General features: G+C 31.5%; 1 protein-coding gene across 1 annotated transcript; it reads right to left on the reverse strand.

Annotated features, from left to right (window-relative positions):
- Positions 1 to 429: 429 nt before the first annotated feature.
- LOC107861319 (NAC domain-containing protein 37) lies at positions 430 to 5,491 on the reverse strand. The gene is made up of 4 exons (XM_016706662.2): positions 5,353 to 5,491; positions 3,547 to 3,727; positions 2,822 to 3,093; positions 430 to 1,306 (listed from the first exon to the last, which is right to left on the reverse strand). Exons 2-4 carry the CDS (start codon positions 3,707 to 3,709, stop codon positions 695 to 697), a joined length of 1,047 nt encoding a protein of 348 aa, XP_016562148.2. The 5' UTR covers positions 3,710 to 3,727; positions 5,353 to 5,491; the 3' UTR covers positions 430 to 694.
- Positions 5,492 to 21,501: the final 16,010 nt, after the last annotated feature.

The following is a 21,501-nucleotide window of genomic DNA, read 5'->3' on the forward strand; positions in this document are numbered from 1 at the left end:
TGAAACTAGGCAAAGGAAAATAGGGAATACAGGCCAATGAGAATGTCTCAAATGATCAGGTTCAACCGAAAGTTGATGAAGTGAAGTTTTTACTATTTACTACCACTTTTAGATTTGTCTGAAATAAAGTGTACATTTCATGCCTTATTTTCTGAATTTAATTTTTCCAATTACCAAGTCAGGCTTACGAGAGAAATTAGAATGTTGTTGACTTGTTATAAGTTACTTTAGCATGATGGTGTAAAATAACTTTTCATTTGTACTGTAGAAATTAAGCTCATATTTTCTTGATTAGTAATTTCACTTATTATAAACAGTTACTTATAATTTTCTTTTATGTGCCACGATTATGTAAACGCGAACAAGAAGAAGTAGACACCAATATGCAATGTCAATTAAGTAAAATATTACCCCTTCAAGTCAAAAATATGGTTAAATACGAAATCCATTAATATCACATGCACGTATATAGTTTTTTTATTAGTTGTACTAGTTCTTCCTAGCTGATAGTTTCTTCATAAAATCAATTCCCTTCATCCTTGAACATCCTTGCAATTCTATATATAATCAACTCCACTGCAATGGATGACTCTCTTCACTCATTAATAATTTCACAAATAATAGCTTTTACTTACATGATATATATTATATATATGTGTAATATTGCTTTTCTCCGCGTTTTCTTCTTCATTTGTCAAATAAGCGAGCAAACGCCAATATCACAATCCTCAGAGCTCGAACTCAAGATCTCACTCAGCTTAGGCCCTTCTCCTCTATCACTCAGCAATAGCAACATTCCCATATCCGAATAATTGTCATGATCTTCATATAATGCACTTGTCTCTTCATGATGATTATCATGACTCAATTGAGACGCTACAAATTTGTCAAGTGCCCTCCAATCAGCCGTTACATTTTTGCTCCCATCATCTTCGTAATTATTATTATTGTTATTGTTATTATCGGAGACGAGTGACATGGAGCTGATTGGCCTTTTTAGGAGTGGTAGAGAGGGACTTTCTAGCTGTGGAAGCTGTTTGAATTGATCTGAATTTGTATAAGCAAAGTTGGGATTGTTTTCTGCTGCTTCCATCTCTTGTTTGCATAGTAGATTATTTTGTAACATATTGAAATTTGAAGGAGGAGGTGGTTGCCTTGTGATGTATTCAAGAGGATCTACTACTGAGCTGACTGCAGTAGTTGCTTCATCATAGAAATAATTTGACTCCCATCCTTCGACCATATTGGTCTTTGTATGCCCTGTAATTTTCTTCTTAAATGCTCTACAAACCACCCATCCTTCTTCCTGCAACAGTTCAATAAAGTAAATTATTTATTACATAGGATTTTAACTTATATTCTGTGTATGTAAAAGAACTTTTTATACTTTCAATAATGTATTTTAATTTGCTATAAGTAGTAACAATTTATCATTCTATGTGACTTCATCCAATTTTCTTTTTCTTAGTTTTAGTGGAGTGCATATCTCAATTGTGTGGTAAAGATATAAGAAGTTAGTCAAAGGGGTTGTTGGTAAGAAGATACTTAGAAAAAGTCTCTTTTGGAAGGGCTGAATGAGTGAAAGCTCAACGACCACATAAAAAGGACTTATAAAGAATCACACTTGTAATTAGCTTCAAAAAGTGATCTCTTTTTGACTTTGAAGGTGTTAGAAATCATCTTCGTTCTGCATGCTAGATAAAAGAATGTGCATGTAAAGAGCAATCTACGGGATTAATTCTTCTCATTTTCCTTTGTAATAGAAATGTTCGCTCTGGGCCTAGAACCACTCGACTTTAAAACGCGTCATTAGAATGAAAGACCTATTTACTTATATAGTACCTAATAATTAACATCTCTTTTGTGTTTTACCGATGTAACACTTCTTATCCTAAGCTGGGGTGTCACAGTCTTAATAAAACATGTTTTTTTTTTTTTTTTTCCAAAATTGGGGATAGCGGAAGGGGAATGGGGGAGAGGATTACAATATGGGGAATCGAACCCTCACCAATAAGGTGGAAGTTCATGTAACTAACCTAGAGACCGATTCAAGATTTTAAACTTGTGGATTAATCTCAATAAAAAGCTTTGAATGTACCTTTTTAAAAAAATAGGCTGGCCATAAATAGGGGCTAAAAAGAGTAGAAAAAAAGAAAATTTTACCTATTTAAAAGCATCGGATAAAAAGCCTTCTAAAAATAGGGACCGGAAAAAGGATAAAAAAGAAAACACACCCAAGGGGATTCAAACCCGCATTGGAGTGCTAGAAGTAAATCTTACAACTGAGCTATCCATCAGTTTAGTTATGGGTTCCCACCTTTAAATATTTATACCTTTTAATAATATTTCTCATTTAATTATATGTCTTACGGTAACTGGGAACCTACAATCGCTACCGTAAATCCGCCCCTCAACTAACCAACTAAGCTACTAAGATTCCCATAAAGCATGCTGTCTATCTATCTAGAGACGCTATTCAAAATTTCCACTTTCTTTTATGTTCCAAAAAGAGTTTTAAGTAATATACCTTGTTAGCATAATAATTTATTACACTATCAAGTCATCAAAAGATATCTACAGGTAAGCTTGTTTCTAAAGTGAGCTTTGCTGTCTTGATGAAAATAAAACAAATTATTTTCTACAGCAGGTAAAAGTGAACTAATAATGTAAAAATTCCTTATATAGTAACGTGTATATAATTTTAAACTCTTTCTAAACATGGGAGTCTTAGAGAGATATACAAGACCTAGCTAGTAGCTAGTTTATATCTATTTCCAGTTACTGAAAATGGAATTACTAAGCAAGAAAATGAAGTACTTGCCTGTGGAGGACCATTCTCTTCAGATTCGAGACGATATTCATGCATGATCCAATCAGATTTCTGGCCATTAGGTGCCCTACCCTTATAGAAGACAAGTGTTTTTCTCATGCCTATAAGTTTTGATTTATTGTATACAGCCTTGTCTCTTCCCGTTGCCTTCCAAAACCCAGCCATTGTTGCCCTATTAGTTCTGGTCCCCGTTGGATACTTCTTATCCTTGTGGCTGAAGAAATACCACTCGTTCTGCTCTTCATATCCGATCCGGCATTTATCTGATACAATTTTTTTTTTTTTTTTGAATATTATGGAGTAGTATTGTTAAACTAGTATATAATTTTCTTATCTAAAAGCTTATACTGTTAGAAAAAATATGAACTAAAATAAGAATATGCGAGAACTCTATAGGTTCCGTCTTGTCTTTAGACATCCCTTTCAACTCTGATACTCGAATCTCTTATTTGTTTGAAGTATTATTGATCATGAATGAATCCAAGAGGTCTGAAATTACATTAATGATAATAGATGTGAATATCGCTTTAGAAAAGATACATTAGCTTCTCCTCCACGGTAATTGACCCCTAAGTTCGTTTGAATTGATCGATCAACTCTAGGCTGAGCTACTAATGAAAAGCCAATATCTTATGGTAGAAAAATGCTAGAACTTTGCTTTATTCATTCTAGATTTGTTGCGTGAGAAACCCTAGACATGAAACAAAGACACATACCTTGAAGATCCCATGGTTCAATTCTGTAGAGATCAATGTCTCTAATAACATCAAGATCAATCTTTTGAGATGCGATTTTCTTTCTAAGATAGTACCCAACTAGCTCTTCATCTGTTGGATGAAATCGAAATCCAGGTGGAACACATGATTCGTTTGTATCCATCACTTGTTTAATTTAGTTCTGCATAAAATTCAGCACCAAGAGACAAGATCATTCAGCGCATTAATATATCTATATAATTGCACCACTTTTACTCCAAGTCATAGCCAATAATACCCATGGGGCAAGGAACAAATAGTAGCCATATGGTGTAAGATCTATGAAAAGCTAAAATAGTGAAGTTTAAGTGTAGTATATTATGAACCCTACAAATGGAAAGTTGACAAGAGTTTTCACATGTAATCATCAAACCATTTGATGGGGTAAGAGAATTAATTTATCTATTCAAATTAAATGAGCGCGTGTTAGTCTATTAAAACCTATAACTACTATTTTTTTTTTTTTAATTTTTTTTTTTAAATTCTGAAGGTGATAATTATTTTAATTTAATGGTGGGGTTAAAGAAGAAGAGATGAAAAGGAAAGAAAAAGAAAACGAAATGATGAGGCTTTGCTGTCGAGGGGGATGGAGAGTCAGCTCTCTCTCTTGGTATATTTTCACGTCTGATTAGAATTGAAGGTAACGGGACAAGTGAATGTTTGAGCTAATGATGCTGTCTTCTCTAGTTGAATTATACAGAATGATGGATCATAAACGAACTCTTCACCTCTATATTTGTATTGAAAAAACAATCCACCGTTACGTACCCTACAAAATGGTCCTCATTAAACAATTTAACAAGTTAAGAGATATATGTCGTGGAAAGTCAAAATTAAATTGTTTGTTGAAGAAAAAACAATACTATGAGTAAAACATGTAACAATACTTATTCCGTTTCATTTTATATAAAGGTGTTTGACTCGGAATGAAGTTTTAAAACGGAACAGTGGTTAAATAGTGGAAAAGAGTTTGTTATCTTGTTTGGACTAAAGAAGCATTGAGTGATGAGATGGGGCAGGGGTGTGTGAGAGGATGTATGATGTGGGTGAAACAATACTAGAATTAGGCATGCTTTGGTTTGAAAGGAGGAAAAAAGGAATACCCGTATCCAAGCCTGCCGTAAAGGGCATGTAAAGAAAGGAAAAAGGAAACAAAAAGCCACTAGCTATAGGCAGTGTGTGTGTGTGAAAATTTTGAATGTTTGAAAGGAAGAAAATGATGTATCATCCGAATTCCGAAAGGAGGAATAATCTGAACCACTTGTCTGTTTGTCTAGAATGAACTTGACACCTTTCTGACTCATTTCTTTGATAGGTGTACCGTGTGCTAGCTAGGACCATTTCCACCAACTTACTAATGTAAGGGATTTCGAAGAGATAAGGTTCTTATTTCTCCAGTATGACTCTCATACTGGGAAGCACAGGCACTGCATTTATTTATTTTGTTTCCGGAGCAAGAAAGAGTTAGAATGTCAAATGTATGGGATATCAAAGACCTGCAGAATTACTTTGGTTTCATAAAAATCACACAACACAATAATTAACATGCGGTGCAATATAATATATAGTCCAGGTGTGTATGCATCTGCTCGATTAGCCCAAGGCAGTTTAATTTTACGCAAAATGGGAAACCATGAGATGCAAGATATATAAGGGATTCAATTATATACTTAAACTGATTCGGATAGTAGTAGAGCCCGTAATAATGTTTGCATGAAATGCATATATACATGAGTGATGTGAAAAGCTTTTAGTATATATATATACCTGCAGTATGTTTTTCTCTCTTAGCTCGATCTATCAGTGGAAGCTAACTAATGATTGGGAGTGAGCTATGAAGAAGAAGAAGAAGACAAATATGTAGAACACAAAAAAGAAAGAATATTTGGAAGAGAAAGAAGTAAAGTTTCCACAGATTGAAATAAAAAGCTAAGTATTAAAAGAGAAGGAGAAGAGGGACTCCTTGGGGGGGGGGGGGGGGGGGGATTGGAGGGTGGACCGCTTAATTGCGCATGGGTTGAAAGTTGTCCCCATTATTGTTGACGTCATTCCTTAGCTTCTCACAGGAAAAAAATGAAAAATAACATAAACATAGTAGCTTTTAACTTACCATATTTATACAAATCTTAACTATTATAAAAAAATTACGAAAATCTCAATTAATTATGTATTTTCATTAGGTATATGGAAAGCTTATTATCTATCTCGACAGACCCAAAATAAAAAAAATACATCAAAAACTAATTATATATCTTTACTAAGGAAAAAATATATCTTTGTTGGATGTACTATAATCTCAACAGATCCAAAATTGAAAAAATATATCGGGAGCTAATTACAAACCTAAAATTGATATTTTTAATAATTATGTAAAATATCGAAATTTTTTATAATCAGGCTGCAAACTATTGGAATTCATGTTGTTTGAAAAAAAAACCCTTCCTCAATTTTCCTTCGTCTTTTAATGATGTCAAATAGTCACATTAATGTTTATAGTTTGCTAAAAATTACAATTAGTTTTAAATGATTGTTTAAAACATAGTGTTGAGTCAAATATAATTACATAAATATTGAGATGAAGGAAGTATTTTTTTTCTTTTAAAATTTTAATTTGGAACTCATAGTAAAGTACTAACCCCTTGCAATTGGTTAGCACAAACCCTTGGTTCGAAAGCCTATATTGATTCAATTAATCTAGATTCGTGTCGCATTATTTTATTAGAAAAGAAGGGGGTCATTATCAAGAGATTGAGAAATTGATATGCAATTAATTAACCGGCCAACCAATTAGTCTTCTAGTACGTACAACCGGTATATTAAACGCAATGAGCTTTAAAAGGTTAACAAAGTGAAATACTTTAATTTTTGCCATGACTTGATGAATAATTTTGCAGCCGTGTTGAGCTCACTGAACTCCTCCATATACAACAACATATATTCTCACATAGTGGGGTCTAGGAGGGTAGAGTGTATGCAGTCTGTACAACTACGTACCTCACCGAAAGAGTACGGTTTTCAATAGACTCCCGACTCAAGACAACATATATAAATATGAATATTTGATCTAACTCAACCTCAAAAGCTAACTCATGAGGAGGAGGATTACCCAAGCCTTATAAAGAGATCACCCATCTCATTAGCCACCAACGCGGGACTTTCTTCTCAATCTTTAACAAAATACAGTCTATATGAATATGTAATAGAATTGCTCCATATATAAATATATTCTCAAATTAATGGTGATCAAAAGGGTGGTGTCACTATCAAAGGGCATTTTCGTTTTTGTAGAGAGTGTAACCAAATGATTAAAATGGACAAGTATTTTGAGGAAGGAACTATATAGGAAAAGGGGAAAGCAGAGGGGTAGGCTTTTGGAGAAATTCAAAGTGGCTATCACCCATTAGTCAGAATGCGTATAGGTTCTACTTTCCGTAGAAGATAAACAAAGGAATACGAAATCATAATATTACTAAAAATCTTATGCACAGCAACAGCCTTTTACTATGAAGAACTATATTGAAAGGCTGGCCTCCATTGTACGTTCCACTCTCCACATCCCCCAGTTTCCTCTTACATACATACTCTAAAAATAGATAAATAAAAGTCATGGGGTTACTGACATTGCAAAGAATACTTGTATTATACACCAAATGTGTATAGGAAGATATGAAGGTCGAATATTAGGGTAGAAGATTAGTAGATAGTCGAGCGATATCTAGTTTCCTTTATTTGGATTGTAATTATTACTCATATTCTATCTTGTTCTCTGATTTTATAAATACATATTTTTCCTTGTTTCGAATATCCCATCATGTGTTATTTTTATTGTTCTCTTCTACACTACTATATTTTCCTTTCCATACATGATTTTGCTATGCTTTACATGAGCCGAGGGTCTATTGAACTAATTAATGAGAGGAAACACTCTTCCATTGGTATTTGGAGGCACTTATCTTGACATCATTTATGTTGATATATTTTATTTTTGTCAAATTAAATCAAGTTTAACCTACATATCCCTAAACTTTTTGTATATGCTGGTGATTATAATTCTATGATGTCAAATAAACAATAATGTTGTAAAATAAATTATCATGAAAATAATGACATGTAAAGTAGTGAATCCTTCCTATTTTTGGTAGAAAATATTAGAAGTCCAAATTGTCTTATCTATTATTTTTTAATTTATATTTAAATATTTAAAAATAAAATAATTGAGAATCTTACCTATTATAAGTCTTAAAAATCTTAACGGTGTAAAATATTTATTCCATTGACTGCGTATATTAATTAATCTCTATTTTAGTAAAAGAAAACATTGAGTTGCTTAGAGTTTTCGGTTTCAATCTGCTATTCCTTTCTAATTGAAAAAAAAAAAATGGATCTTCCGTTATTTGGAAGAATTTAGCTTATGTATTACTAGAATGTACAATTTGTTTAGGCTATTTGAAAGGAAATCACATATGACACCTAATTATCTATATTATGGCCTCGTTTCACTATGAAAATAGTGTTGGAGTTGGAGTTAGTGTGTATTTGACCATAAATATAAATTTGTTATAAGACAAGAAAGAATAAAGAACAACGGTAAAGAGAGAGTGATTTTTATTTCTTCTCTTGAGAATGAAAGATTATAAGATTGTAAATACAATGAATAAAATCCTTCTATTTATAGGGAAAATTTACTCCTAGTCTGAGTAAAATGAAAGATTATAAGATTGTAAATACAATGAATAAAATCCTTCTATTTATAGGGAAAATTTACTCCTACTCTGAGTAAAAGACAGATGCTTCAAATCCTAATAGATATCAAAGTAGATCTTGATAGATTTTGATAGACATTCACTATAATGTAAATACATTTATAACACTCCCCCTTGAATGTCTAATTGGTAGATAATGTGCCTCATTAAAACCTTACTAGAAAAAACCCAGTAGGGAAAAAATCTAGTGAAGGAAAAAGAGTACGCATCTCTAATAACACGCATTTCGGCTGCCTCATTAAAAATCTTACAAGGAAAACCCAGTGGGACAAAACTTCGTAAGGAAAAAAGAGTACAATGCGTATTAACTCCCCTTAATGAGAACATCCTTGACTTTTGTATTTCGATCTTGTGCAGCATCTTCTTAAAAGTTGCAATTGGAGAAGATTTGGTGAATAAATCAGTCACATTGTCAGTTGAACAAATCTGTTGCACGTTAATATGATCATTCTTTTGTAGCTCATGTATGTAGAAAAGCTTTGGCAAAATGTGCTTCGTTCTATCTCCATTTATGAATCCTCCCTTAAGATGTGCTATGTGTGCTGAATTATCTCTGTATAAAATTGTGGGTAGATTGTCATATTTCACACCGCATTTTTCTCGAATGAGATATATCATGGACCTCAACCATACACATTCTCGGCTTACTTCATGAATAGTTATTATCTCAGCATGATTCGATGAAGTGGCTATGATAGATTGCTTTGTATATCTCCAAGATATGGCAGTACCACCACATATGAACACAACCTATTTGAGACCGAGATTTATGCGGGTCAGATAAGTACCCAACATCAGCATGACCAATAAGATCGGGACTGTAATCTTTAGAATAAAACAAGCTCATGTATTTTATCCCATTTTAATGTCTCATAGTAGGAGCAGAAATATACCTTGCTAACAAATTGACTGAAAAGGCTATAGGCCTTGTAGTATTTATAAGGTACATGAGTTCATCAATTGTACTAAGATATGGTACTTCATAACCAATCTAATTCGATATATTTTAAATTTCAGCAAATAATCTATTGCTTTTTAAACTCTCCAAGAGTTCCAATGATGTTCAAGCAATAAGCTTATACAATATAAGGATTATAAATAAGTTTCACAGAAATTTTTATATGCTTCAAGTATTTTGAATCCTTAAAAGTTTTTCACATAAGTTTATAAGTTTTGTCAAGTGACAATATTCATCATTTCATGAGTGACATCTTCAAATATATGGACTGCAAATCAAATAAGTTTAGTACTTATCAAGATGCATCCTTTCATGTCACTTGATAAATGTTTCTACGTCAGCATGCTTAAATTAACGTACAATTAAGATCCTCGTAATCTTTCACAATATTGTGCCAGTATTGTGTCAAATATATTGATGATATATCATTTAGCGTCGGTTCACAATGCAACATAACATTTTGAGATCTCATGACTTTATTATTTTCAGGTACATGAACCTCTCATAAGGTTTCATGAAGTATTATGTGGTAGGTTCTTCAAGAGCTCATTGCCTTCTTATTATGATTATTTGCTCCCTGTTTTTCAAGAATTATTTCATTTGGAACCAATTGTTTTACCATGCTTCATGAATGGGTAGACTTTGTCCTTTAAGGACACAAAATAGGAGCAGTTGCAGCTCAAATATGAGATGCGTTTGGCATTTGACTAGAATTATCTTTTGAATAAGGATCTGATGATAATTTTTAACATATTTCATAATTGCTTATAATCTCCCCCTTATGTTAGGAAAACTAACATACATCCTTTATCTTCTTTGAGGAATCCATCTTTGTGCATCATGGTATATTTATTAATCGTCTACCGCAGATTAACTATTAGATGGACAACGTGTGATTCCTGACTTAGAATCAATTTTGAGGGAAAATTAATCATAATTTATTGGTTTGACGCATACAAGTACTTTTGTATATAATATTCAAAACCAACACTTGAAGCTTTTTGTTCTCAATGGTTTAACTATTTATTGAAAGCATTCAATGCCAAACCATTTTCATCAAGATGAATTGTCTTAATTGCACAATCTGAAAGTTATACTCTTAACTCAATTTCATTGGGCAAGCAACTTTATGAATGTCAAACTACAGGTTGACAATAAACGCACATGTGATCATCTTATATTGATGCATCTTAATTAATCACATGACTGGTGAACGGGTCTATATTCACCTTTTATACTTTTCAAATTTTAAGGGATCTAATCTCAATATTAGTTGGTCCAACCAACTTTTTCATTAGAACAAGCAACATTAAAGTTCATGAAGAATTTTCGAATTCTTCAATATATGTTCAATATTCAGTAGGCACATGTCGGTTGTTCATGTCAATTTATGAACTTTTATTTTAGTAAACTCCAAGTTTACCTTGACATGCACCTTTTACTTTAGTAAATTTCAGATTTACTATTACATGAATAAATTTCAGATTTACTATTTTAGAAGTAGATTTCAAAATAACTTTTCTCAATTATTCAGCCTCTTTTGGAGGTGAGTTGTGATACCATCACAATCAAGTACTCGTTTGCATTAATAAGCTTCTCATTCCCCAGGAATGAAATATAATCATGCCTTAAGCGTATCAAATTATGATAGCTACTACAAAAGCAAATTGAGGCATACATATGATTTATTGCTACCACATTCAATTCAAAGAATGGAACATATATAATGGGACATATTTCACCAAATATCCATTATTTTTGCCTTAGCCATCATAATATCATTAATATGGTGCATTGAGATTCAAACTCAATGTCTTATCCATATAAAGACGTCTTAGGCATAAATTGCTGGGACTTGAACCCAACATATTATCATCTCTTTTGATAATATTGTTTTTGAGGAATAAATTTAAAACATAATGGTTCCAAACCAAATATTTTTCCTCAAATCCAACAATACTTATATCATTAGTAACAAAAGACAAATAACATAAGGAATTACTAACCTTGAAATCCTTTAGATTTATAATCTCACCTATTTGGCAGAGTCTCGTGCTGATAACGTGTTATAAAACATGAAAGAATAAAGAAGAAAAGTAGAGAGAATAGAGAGAGTAATTATTATTTTTTCTCTTGAGGATGAGAGATCATAAGATTGTAAATACAATGAATAAAACCCCTCTATTTATAGGAAAAATTTACTCCTAGTCTGAGTAAAAGATAGATGCTTCAAATCCTTATAGATATCAAAGTAGATCTTGATAGACATTCACTATAATGTAAATACATTTATAACAAAATTAAAGTTGTTTTTGAAATTTTGTGAGACAAATAGAAGTGAAAAAAGTGAAAACAAGTTTCTTGTTTTCACTTTTACGAAAATAATTTTCACTAAAATGAAATAATTTTTATGACCAAACACCACTATTTTCACTTTTTTCTTTCAAGTGAAATAATTTTTCAAAAAAAGTGAAAAAAAAAACTCATGGCCAAACGCCTACTATATATGCTACTAGTCTTGGGTGACCCGTGCTAAACCCAAGTCCAACCTCAAGATATAAACATAGTATGTAGTTTATCAGATGAGTATAATTTGTTTCATATTTTCAACAATGTTATTCAGATTAATTATATCTAGACAATAAAATTTCAGAACTATTAAAGTTTTATATTTGATCAATGCCTATAAGTCTGGATTCAAACTAATATAAAAGATTAAATTTGTAATTACTTTTTTATTTTTTTGCTTTTTGTGACATTAAGTTACTGAAAGAGTAGTCCAAAATTTTCCGCAAACTCTTAAAAATTAAATCATTGTATAAACGTATTTGCAAGCTAAAGAAAAAATTATTTGTATTTTCAAATCGATATGTAATATAAAAGTTATTTTCATGGAATGTTTTGAGAATATCAACAACAACAATAACAACATACCCAGTATGTTTCCACCAAGTGGGGTCTGGGGAGGGTACATGTACGCAACCCATACCACTACCTCAAATGTGAGATAGAGAGGCTATTTTTGATAGACCCCCGGCTCAAAACAAAGCAATCCAAATAAGATAAGAAATGGTAATAAAACAAGATAGAATAGAAATTAACATACTCAATAATATCCAAAGCAAGATACTTCAAGTATACACCAAAACATACAACATCCTAACTCAAACTAGCCTTTTACTCTAATTCGCCTCCTCCACAACTTTCTATCCAGGGCCATGTCCTCGATAATTTGAAACGGTTCCATATAATGTCTAATCACCTCCCTCCAATTTTTTTCTTCGGTATACCTCTACCTCGCTTAAAACCATCCCTAGCCAACCTCTCACACCTCTGGACTGGGGCATCCGTGCTCCTCCATATCACATGACCGAACCATCTCAACCTCGCTTTCCTCATCCTGGCTTCCACCGAAGCCACGCCCACCTTATCTCGAATAACCTCATTTCTAATCTTATCCTTTCTAGTACACCCACATATCCATCGAAGCATTCTCATCTCCGCCACTTTCATCTTCTGGATGTGGGTCCTCTTAACAGGCCAACACTTCGCCCCATACAACAAAGTCGGTCTAACCACCTGTTTTGAGAATATAACATCCAATAATTCACATTGAACTTAATCATATGTTAAATTAATTTCTTGAATAGTTGCACTCCTATGTAAATCAATATATATTTTGAGATTAATTTTTTCTATAAAATTTATAAAAATAATTAAATACTTACAACACATATATATTTACCACATAATAACAGGGGCGCGGGGGGAAGGGGGAGGGAGAGGTTAGAGATTGAATTTAAGTCTTGCAAAACATCTTTAAATTTATTTTTAGTTATTATATTATGAATTTAATAGGTAATAGATAATCAGAACATTATTTTCATAAAATCATTTCCTTATTTCTTTATTTTTTTCTCTCTCTATTCCTTAATTTAGAACTTGCTAATTCCTGTTATACATGTTTTCTATTTAAACGTTTCATTGATCCGAAAAAAATAATATTTGTGCCCATTTTGTCTCAAAAAATTTTCTGACCGTTAATTTTACAATGAATTAAAATCATGCTTGTAAAATTTTTAGACCCAATTTATTTATTGATGTTTGAATTTTGAAAATCAAATGAGCTAACTTTTTATTAGAAGATTTTTACAAGTTTGTTAAAAAGTGATATATTGTACCGACAAAATTAAATGAGTATACCATTTATTATAATTTTTATAGTCCCAATTGTACGGTTAATATTAAAAATTTTGAATCTCAAAAAGTGAAAAGTTTCATAAAACTTGAGATATTGAGATTACTGTATTATAGAATAGTGATATATTGCTTATGTTTATTTTAGAGAGATCGATTGCTTTGAAGGTTGATGCTACTAATTGATCCAAATTAGATGGTGTTGAGTAACAATAACGTAGAAATTAACGATCAATAAAAACAAGACATGATTGATTCTTCGTAATTTTAATAACAAAGTCATTTTGAAATTAGTAAAGTGAATAAAGAGTCCAAATTTCCTTCTACAACTATTTTCCTTATTTATAATTTTAAGTTTTAAAAGTTAAAATAATTAAAACTTACCTTTAATAGACATTAAAGTAGTTACTTGTATAAAAAATAGCTTTCACTGACCGTGGATGCTAGTTAAAATCATATAAACATATATTGGTGAACCACTTTTTATCCATTTACTCGGCTTATTAACTTTTTGACTTTAAATTGTTATAAATAGGAGACCTAATATAGGCTAACTGTTTGCTAATGCACGGAAAGCACAAGGAAAATAACCTAGCTCCCTACGCTGCTACTCTCACTCTAATTATAGAAAAAAAATTAAAAAATCCGAGAATAAATGCATGAGACGTTTTGAAAAAACTTGTTTTTTTATCATCTTTTAAGAAGGTGCTCTTTAGAATATTTTGATGGAAACTCCAGTGACAGAGACCAAAATGATTTTTTTGGGAACAACTCAAGTGATAAACGGTGGCGGAGTCAAGATTTTCATTAAGGGGTTCAAACGTACACACACGAACTAGGTGAAGGGTTCAACATCTACTTATATATACATAAAAAATAACTCTAATCATGTATAAACAGTGTAATTATTCGCCGAAGGGAGTTCGAAAAAACCCTGATTATATGCTAGCTCTGGGTTGATAAGGCTTGATAAAGAACAAACTACTAATTTTTTTGGTTTCCCATTCGATATGCTTTGGGTCCAACTAATTGCTATTCGCACCAAATGAAATGCAAGAAGAATTGCTAGAGTAAATAGTATATCAACCGTATAATAAACCCATTGTTCTTGATTTGAATACTGTGTGTCATTTTATCATAAAGATAATAATAATTCTACATACTGCCCCAATTAGAAATTCTAAGTTCTTCTTTAAATAGTAGAACATGACCTTTAAATTAATCAAGAAAGGTAAAATAGATTGCGACTGTTAAGACTTAAGATAAGGGATGATAAGCATCCATCAATCTATATATATATATGGTCGGCCAAACTTTCCATTAGAAAGTAACAAGTCAACAAGTAAAGCATAATATGGTATAGTAATTAGTAAACTAAAGATAAAAAACTTTTTGTCAGTTATTAATAGTACTACTCCATATTGTTGCTTTATGTTTTTGCTGTTGTGGTACTTGTACAGAAGTAAGGAGGTAAAAACCATATGAACTGGCTTCCAATAACGTAGAGCTTCCAGCTATAACATGATTAATTGCACTTAGAATATCCAAAATCACTTAATTAGGACGGCGCTAGGTGTTGCACTAGAGATTCGAGGTTTAGAATGATTCTCCTATACTTTTATTGGATTAGATCCTCGCCATTTTACGTGAGCTGGTTGAATTAAATTTGAATGTGTTAATATAAATTGAATTAATAAATAAATATATTATTGACTCGTCCAAAGTTTATATTTTTGTATTATAATCTATAACATAAGTACGTTATATCACAAGTTATGCTTACATAACTTATGTTGTTAGAGTTACAAGTTGCATTTCAGAATGTTAGGACTAAAGAAATTCATAACTGTTAGAGTTTGTAACCAAATTTTGTTGATCCGGTTCTAAAAAGTTTGCGGTGCGACCCATGTTTATGATTTTTTATGGGTGGGCCTGGGATTTATTTGTACGCACATATTATATAAGTGCGATTTAGTGGGTCATTTTGGATGTTTTCTTATATGTCATTCTCCTCACTGTATTCTCTATCCATCATAGTGAATTTCTCCTCCTCTACCCGTGAATTTTCTCATCAAGTGTTTCCACGTAAATCTGTGTGTTTATCTTGTTTTTCCTTTTACTTATCATATTGCTTATTGTTGTCCGTTGATAACATTAACCTATAAGTTATATTTTACAAGACATAAATTTAGTTCCTACAAGATATAACTGCATAAGTTGAGTTTAAGACTGACATAACTTATCACTGACAAATATTGAAAATTCAATTTGAAAGACAAAAAATAAAGATGATCCAAATAAGAACAATCCGTGCAAAAGCACAAAATTTAGAAGGGAAAATTACACATTTAATCAGTGGTTCAAAAATATTTGTAACAAGTATATACATTAATTAAGATAGGTGAAGTGAAGCAGGTTAATCGGGCGGCTAGAGTGTGATGTTGACAAATTGGTTGTTCACGTCAAAGGGGTGCGGTCGGCTGTGACCTCCCATCATGCGGCGGACCTCATCATTCATTCCATTCGACTCCCCATGGTCCACACCATCTCCCCACCCCCTCAAATTCGTTGTCTCTCCCTATGTTGTCTCTATAAATATCGAATAACTTTAATATGCAGGTAGGTGTTTGATTTGATGATTTAAAATTTTAATTTGAAATCAATATTTATTTATGAAATTTATATAAATTTCAATTTCAAATTTTAAATTTATCAAAAAGTAAGATCATATATTTTTCACTCACTTGATATACGGTTATTTCACATTATTTTCATTAGAGAGATCTTTATCCAATATACTGACCCTTAAAAATTTATCTTTTCTTGTTGAGAATTGTAACAATCTCAATTTGACAACTCAACTCTAACATATATGATACTTACAAATTCAAACTACAATTGAGAATTCGAGCAACAAAGTAACAATGAACAATACTAATGAGAAATTAACAAAGGAAGTAGGTAATGAAAAGAGGATGAGAGATTCGAACATAGAAAAGAGAAATGAGAGAATTTCATACTAAGCTAAACATAACAATTCGTGTGATCCCTTTAATTGGTTACTATCCATCTTTTATCGTGCTTGCTTAATCCGGATCCCAATATAACCTGGTCATATTGTTTGTTCTTGTTCCAATAGCTCTTTTCAACTCAATAATTTTTTGTGTGACTTTGATATTCGTAGTCAACTGAACCGAGTTTACAACAAGAATACAATTAATTAAACAAATATATCTTTTTTGATAATTTAAATTTTTAGATGACATAGTCTCACATTAAAAAATTTAATATTTCTCTGTCAAACATGTGTGCAATAGCAATACGAAAGTGTATAAAAAAGTAAGTAGGCATATAATGTTAAAATACCGGTTAGCGTAAAGAACAAAAGGAATATCCTTGAGAGGGGTCCTCTCAAGATTTTAGACATTTGACATTGACTTTCCTCCAAACACCCCCTACCCCCTGTCGGAAACTCTCCTCCTTAGGATAATATAATGGGGTTTAATTAATTAATGAACTAGTACTAATTAAGAACATAACAGCTTACCCTTTAGTTTAGTGAAATTATTGACTTATGGTTACATGGTGGTTGGTGAAGAAGAAATATCACACTCCTAAAAACTCTATTTGTCTAATTGTCTCTAAATCAATGGTTCTAACAAACTTCACCATTATTTCCACGACCAACACAGTTGCATTTAATTGCCTTCTCTATTCACTATATACTAGCTAGTACATTTTATTATTATATTTAGAGGTGTGAAAAACAAGATTCTTTTCAATAAGGAGGCTTTTATTTTCTATTGGGGTGGGGAGGTGCATATGCATTATGATTACAACTCTTCTAGGTAGCAATACTACATATGTCATTTTACGAACAATTGTAACATATCACTTTTCGCGATTATAACATCTTACCATAAACCTCATGATTAAAATTTAAGCACTTCTTACCACCTTATAATTAGTAATTGTTAGAGACTCTTTTAGCCTCAATAGAATTATAATTTCGATATTAAATATATTGAATTTATTTTTGGAGTTACTTGCCTTCTCTAGAAATGAGATGTTGATGATTGACCATCATGTTAAAATTAAAGTGGACAAATCCTGTGCCTAATTAATGGACCATAATATTATTCAAAAGTTACCAAGTTACTGTTTGTGACTGATTGATTGATAACCATATAGATGTTGTCATGTGTATATCATCACTGTAGAAGCACAAGTGATCCCTTGATATTATGTTTCCATACACTTTTCATTCTCAAAAAATGAAAAGAAAAGTTTTAACGAGTGAGTATGCCTATAGTACTAGCAAATTAGTGAGAAAAATATTTAGTTTTCTTCTTTTGAAGCATTTTAAGTTATTTGTCATTTGTCAAAGTGGTATACTATTAAGTTTTGTACACGATGTAACTCCTATGCCATATAATGGAGGTAGCCTCTGAATTTTTTTTGAAAGATCTTCAAATTAAATTACTTGGCTGAGGTTGCAATAATTTCGAAGAAATGTAATTCGTTCTTATTTTAGTTTTTCTATTATGGAGTACTTTTTTAAAAATGAATACGTGCACGAAAATGTTCTTTTTTTTTTTTTTTAAATTTATTTATGAATAATTGACTTGAAACAAATATAATTATAGCAACTCCAAACATCCAAATTTTCTTTCTTTTCCTCTATTCTTTTTACTTCCAATTTTGGGATGATATTATATAGCTAGTATAGGTACAACCTAGTAGCATGTGGGGAGTAAGGGAAATTTTGAGGAAACCTTAAAAGATTACATTGTTGTCACTTTCAATTCAAGAAGGAATGTTCCATATATACCTACTTAGATGGGAACATGTAAATTTGGAAATCTGTGGGAGTGAGTATTTATTTATTAACAATAAAAAAAGAAGATTCAAAAAACAAATATGATAATGCATAGGATCGAATGTAGGGCGGCTTTTTTCAATTCAATTGATGAACACATTAATTATTTTTTACTCTGAATAGTATAATATGTATTTTTTATCGGATGTCTTAAATGGAACAATTAAAATGTAAGCATATAGCAACAGTTACATTCATTACTTGCCTCTAAATTGATAGATATGTGAATTACATCCTTTTGAGGGGAAGTGTCCTACACAAAGTATTGGGAAATGGGGATATGGGCCAATTTTGAATGAGAAAGGATTGAAAGAAACCATTTGATGGTCACAGGAGAGCTAATTTCTTTCTGTCATTGTTTTAATAATTAGTCGTCATTTGGTGTGAAGTATAAGGGATAAATAGTTTCAAAATAAAATAAAAGATTATTTTATACCATGTTTGGTCTGAGATATTAGTTAGTATCGAAATTATTTATTCCATCATTTACACCACAGTGACATAGTGATGGAATAGGTTATTTCACACACATTGTGGGATAACTAATCTTGAAACTAATTATTTCCGAATAATCCGAGATTAATTATCCCTAAATAACTCTTTCCCAACCAAACATCCTAGGTAAAATATGAGCGGAGCTACTATTTTGCTTACGGTTCAGTGGAACCTAATAGCATTAATTAACTATTAAAAAACTACTATTTTCTCATTGAAATTTCTCACTGAATAATGTTTGGTGGTTATTTCCACATATCAATGTTTTAATTAAATCAGCGAGAAAAGAAAAAATAATAGTGTTTTCACACAAAAAAATATAGAAAGCTTATCAGAATTTCAATGAAAATCTGTTTCTTACCAGTGATCTAATTTGGTGGAAAGTGAGTGAAAAAAAAATTATGTTTTATTACACAAATTTTACATTGATTCGCTATGGAAAAAACCTTTATATCTAGTAGTGATCCATAAGTCTTGTATATTAATTAAAACAATCTGTTTAATACTTATAAACAATATATATCAAACGCATAAAATTCAAAATTCATAAACTCAGAATCATATCTTTGCCTGTTCACAGGAATGATGAATGGCCTTGTTCATTACAGTTTGGTTATGGGCTATGGCTCTAACACTGCCTCGTGTTAATGAGAGTTTCTTTCAAGTTTATAAGTGGGGGGTCCAAAAAAAAACAAAACAAAACAAAAAAATCATTGTTGTTCAATAATAGCACTTCCCAATTGACTAATTACATCTATTTTCTTCTTTTGCTTGCATTGCTCAGACAGAAAAATATGTTTCTCTTTTCTTTTACTTTATTGTTTTTGTTTGTAGATACGTTTCTCTTTTGCCTCTTGACAATCTATGTTTTATTCACTCCTTTTTTTTGTCAAAAGTTATGATTCTTTTTTGATCTTTTTTGGTTACTGAGCTTTCTATCTTAATCTTTACTTACTTACACTTGCCAAGTATATATAGGCTGGCTGATAAGGTATCTTTAGTATTATTACTCATGATTTTTATGAACCATTGCTGGCATTTTCATGGACCATTTGTTGAAAACCTAGCTTTAATCAATATCAAAGAATTCCTATAGAGGAAGTGACATTTTTAGTAGTACTATAACTGAAATTCTAGTAGGAGTAATTATATATTCTAACATAAAGTTGAAACTGACAAAAATTAAAACGAAGAAGAAGTGTAACTGCAACCAACTTTAGTTACGTTGGAACTAGGTCGTAAACCGACAGTCGTCATTCCTTATGTTTAGGAGCTAATTAAAATGTTTAACATATATTTTAAAAAATTACTTAATATAGTATATTAAATAATTTACCTAAAACCTAATACACAAAAGTAATTGTGATTCAGAACTCATAGTTAAAAATCTCAGTTCCGCCTTTGAATTTATTGCTTTTCTCGCTATATTTTGCACTGATTCAGTTTTTTTATTTCTCGTCACTATATTAACCAATCGTAACCTTTAATTAATCGGCGATCAGTGGTGGAGACATACACGTTATATGGTTTGTCATCTGACACTGCTTTGCGGAATAATTTATGTACATATATGATTATATAAGTAATTTTTTAATATATGCATATAAAGAGACACACATAATAGACTTATGTTGCATGAAAGATGATCATGTATATCAGTATGAAATTGATGAAAAGCTTTAGTTGATACTCCGCAACCTCAATTTCAAACCATGAACAAGTGTAATGTTGTGGTGATAATAAGCATATAACCCGATAATACTTGCATAAAATTCTGTGTATGTCATTGTGCAATTTATGATTAAATTATTTGTTAGTGATGCTGAATTAATGTCCTCTAAGAGATTCTAATTTTATCAGCGCCCCCTACAAAATTTAATTGAGAAGCACTTCATGATCTCAACGCGGGGTAGTGTAATGCCTCGTCTGTACGGGTATAATGTCAAAAAGATCACATAAAATTCCCATTTTTTTAACTCTACTTTTTTCGTTGCATGAGAATTAATATCCATGATCAGTCACCTCCAGCTGCAAGTGCTGGTTGTTACAATTAATTATCTTGGTGTTAATGGGGATAATGTGAGTAATAGAGAAGCTTTACATATTGGCCGTGCGGGTGGAGCTTTTGTAATAAATACATTAATGATGAAAAGTGAATTATAATTAAGTGGGATGCATGCCTTTTTTATCCTCCACTTTATTAATTACTGCAGTGTTTTGCATGTCAAGCAAAGGTTTCAATTCTCTCGAGTGTCCAATTCACTAACTTCTTCCTATTATAAAAAGATGAAGCTTGTCAATTTTTTAATGAACTAGGACGATGGTCTTGTGGTGGTATGTACACAGTAATTACTGAAAAGGATTAAATAAACTAAACTAAGTGGTGTTTCAAACTCGATTGTAGTTTTCACGTATATAAAGCAGCGTATTAATTTGTGTTGATGATAAATTTTCAATTGCAGCTTTTTCAACCATGCATTCCTCTCTACTAATTATTTTACCACAAGTGATTATTAGTTATACACTCTTGCCCCGTCTCTTAGGTTACTTTTTTTACGTTATAACAGAAAATTTGTCTTATTTTTATAATCGACGTCGTAACAAAGTTTGCTTGTAAATATTTC

Source organism: Capsicum annuum, chromosome 2 (assembly GCF_002878395.1).
Source record: "Capsicum annuum cultivar UCD-10X-F1 chromosome 2, UCD10Xv1.1, whole genome shotgun sequence".
Lineage (NCBI taxonomy): Eukaryota > Viridiplantae > Streptophyta > Magnoliopsida > Solanales > Solanaceae > Capsicum > Capsicum annuum.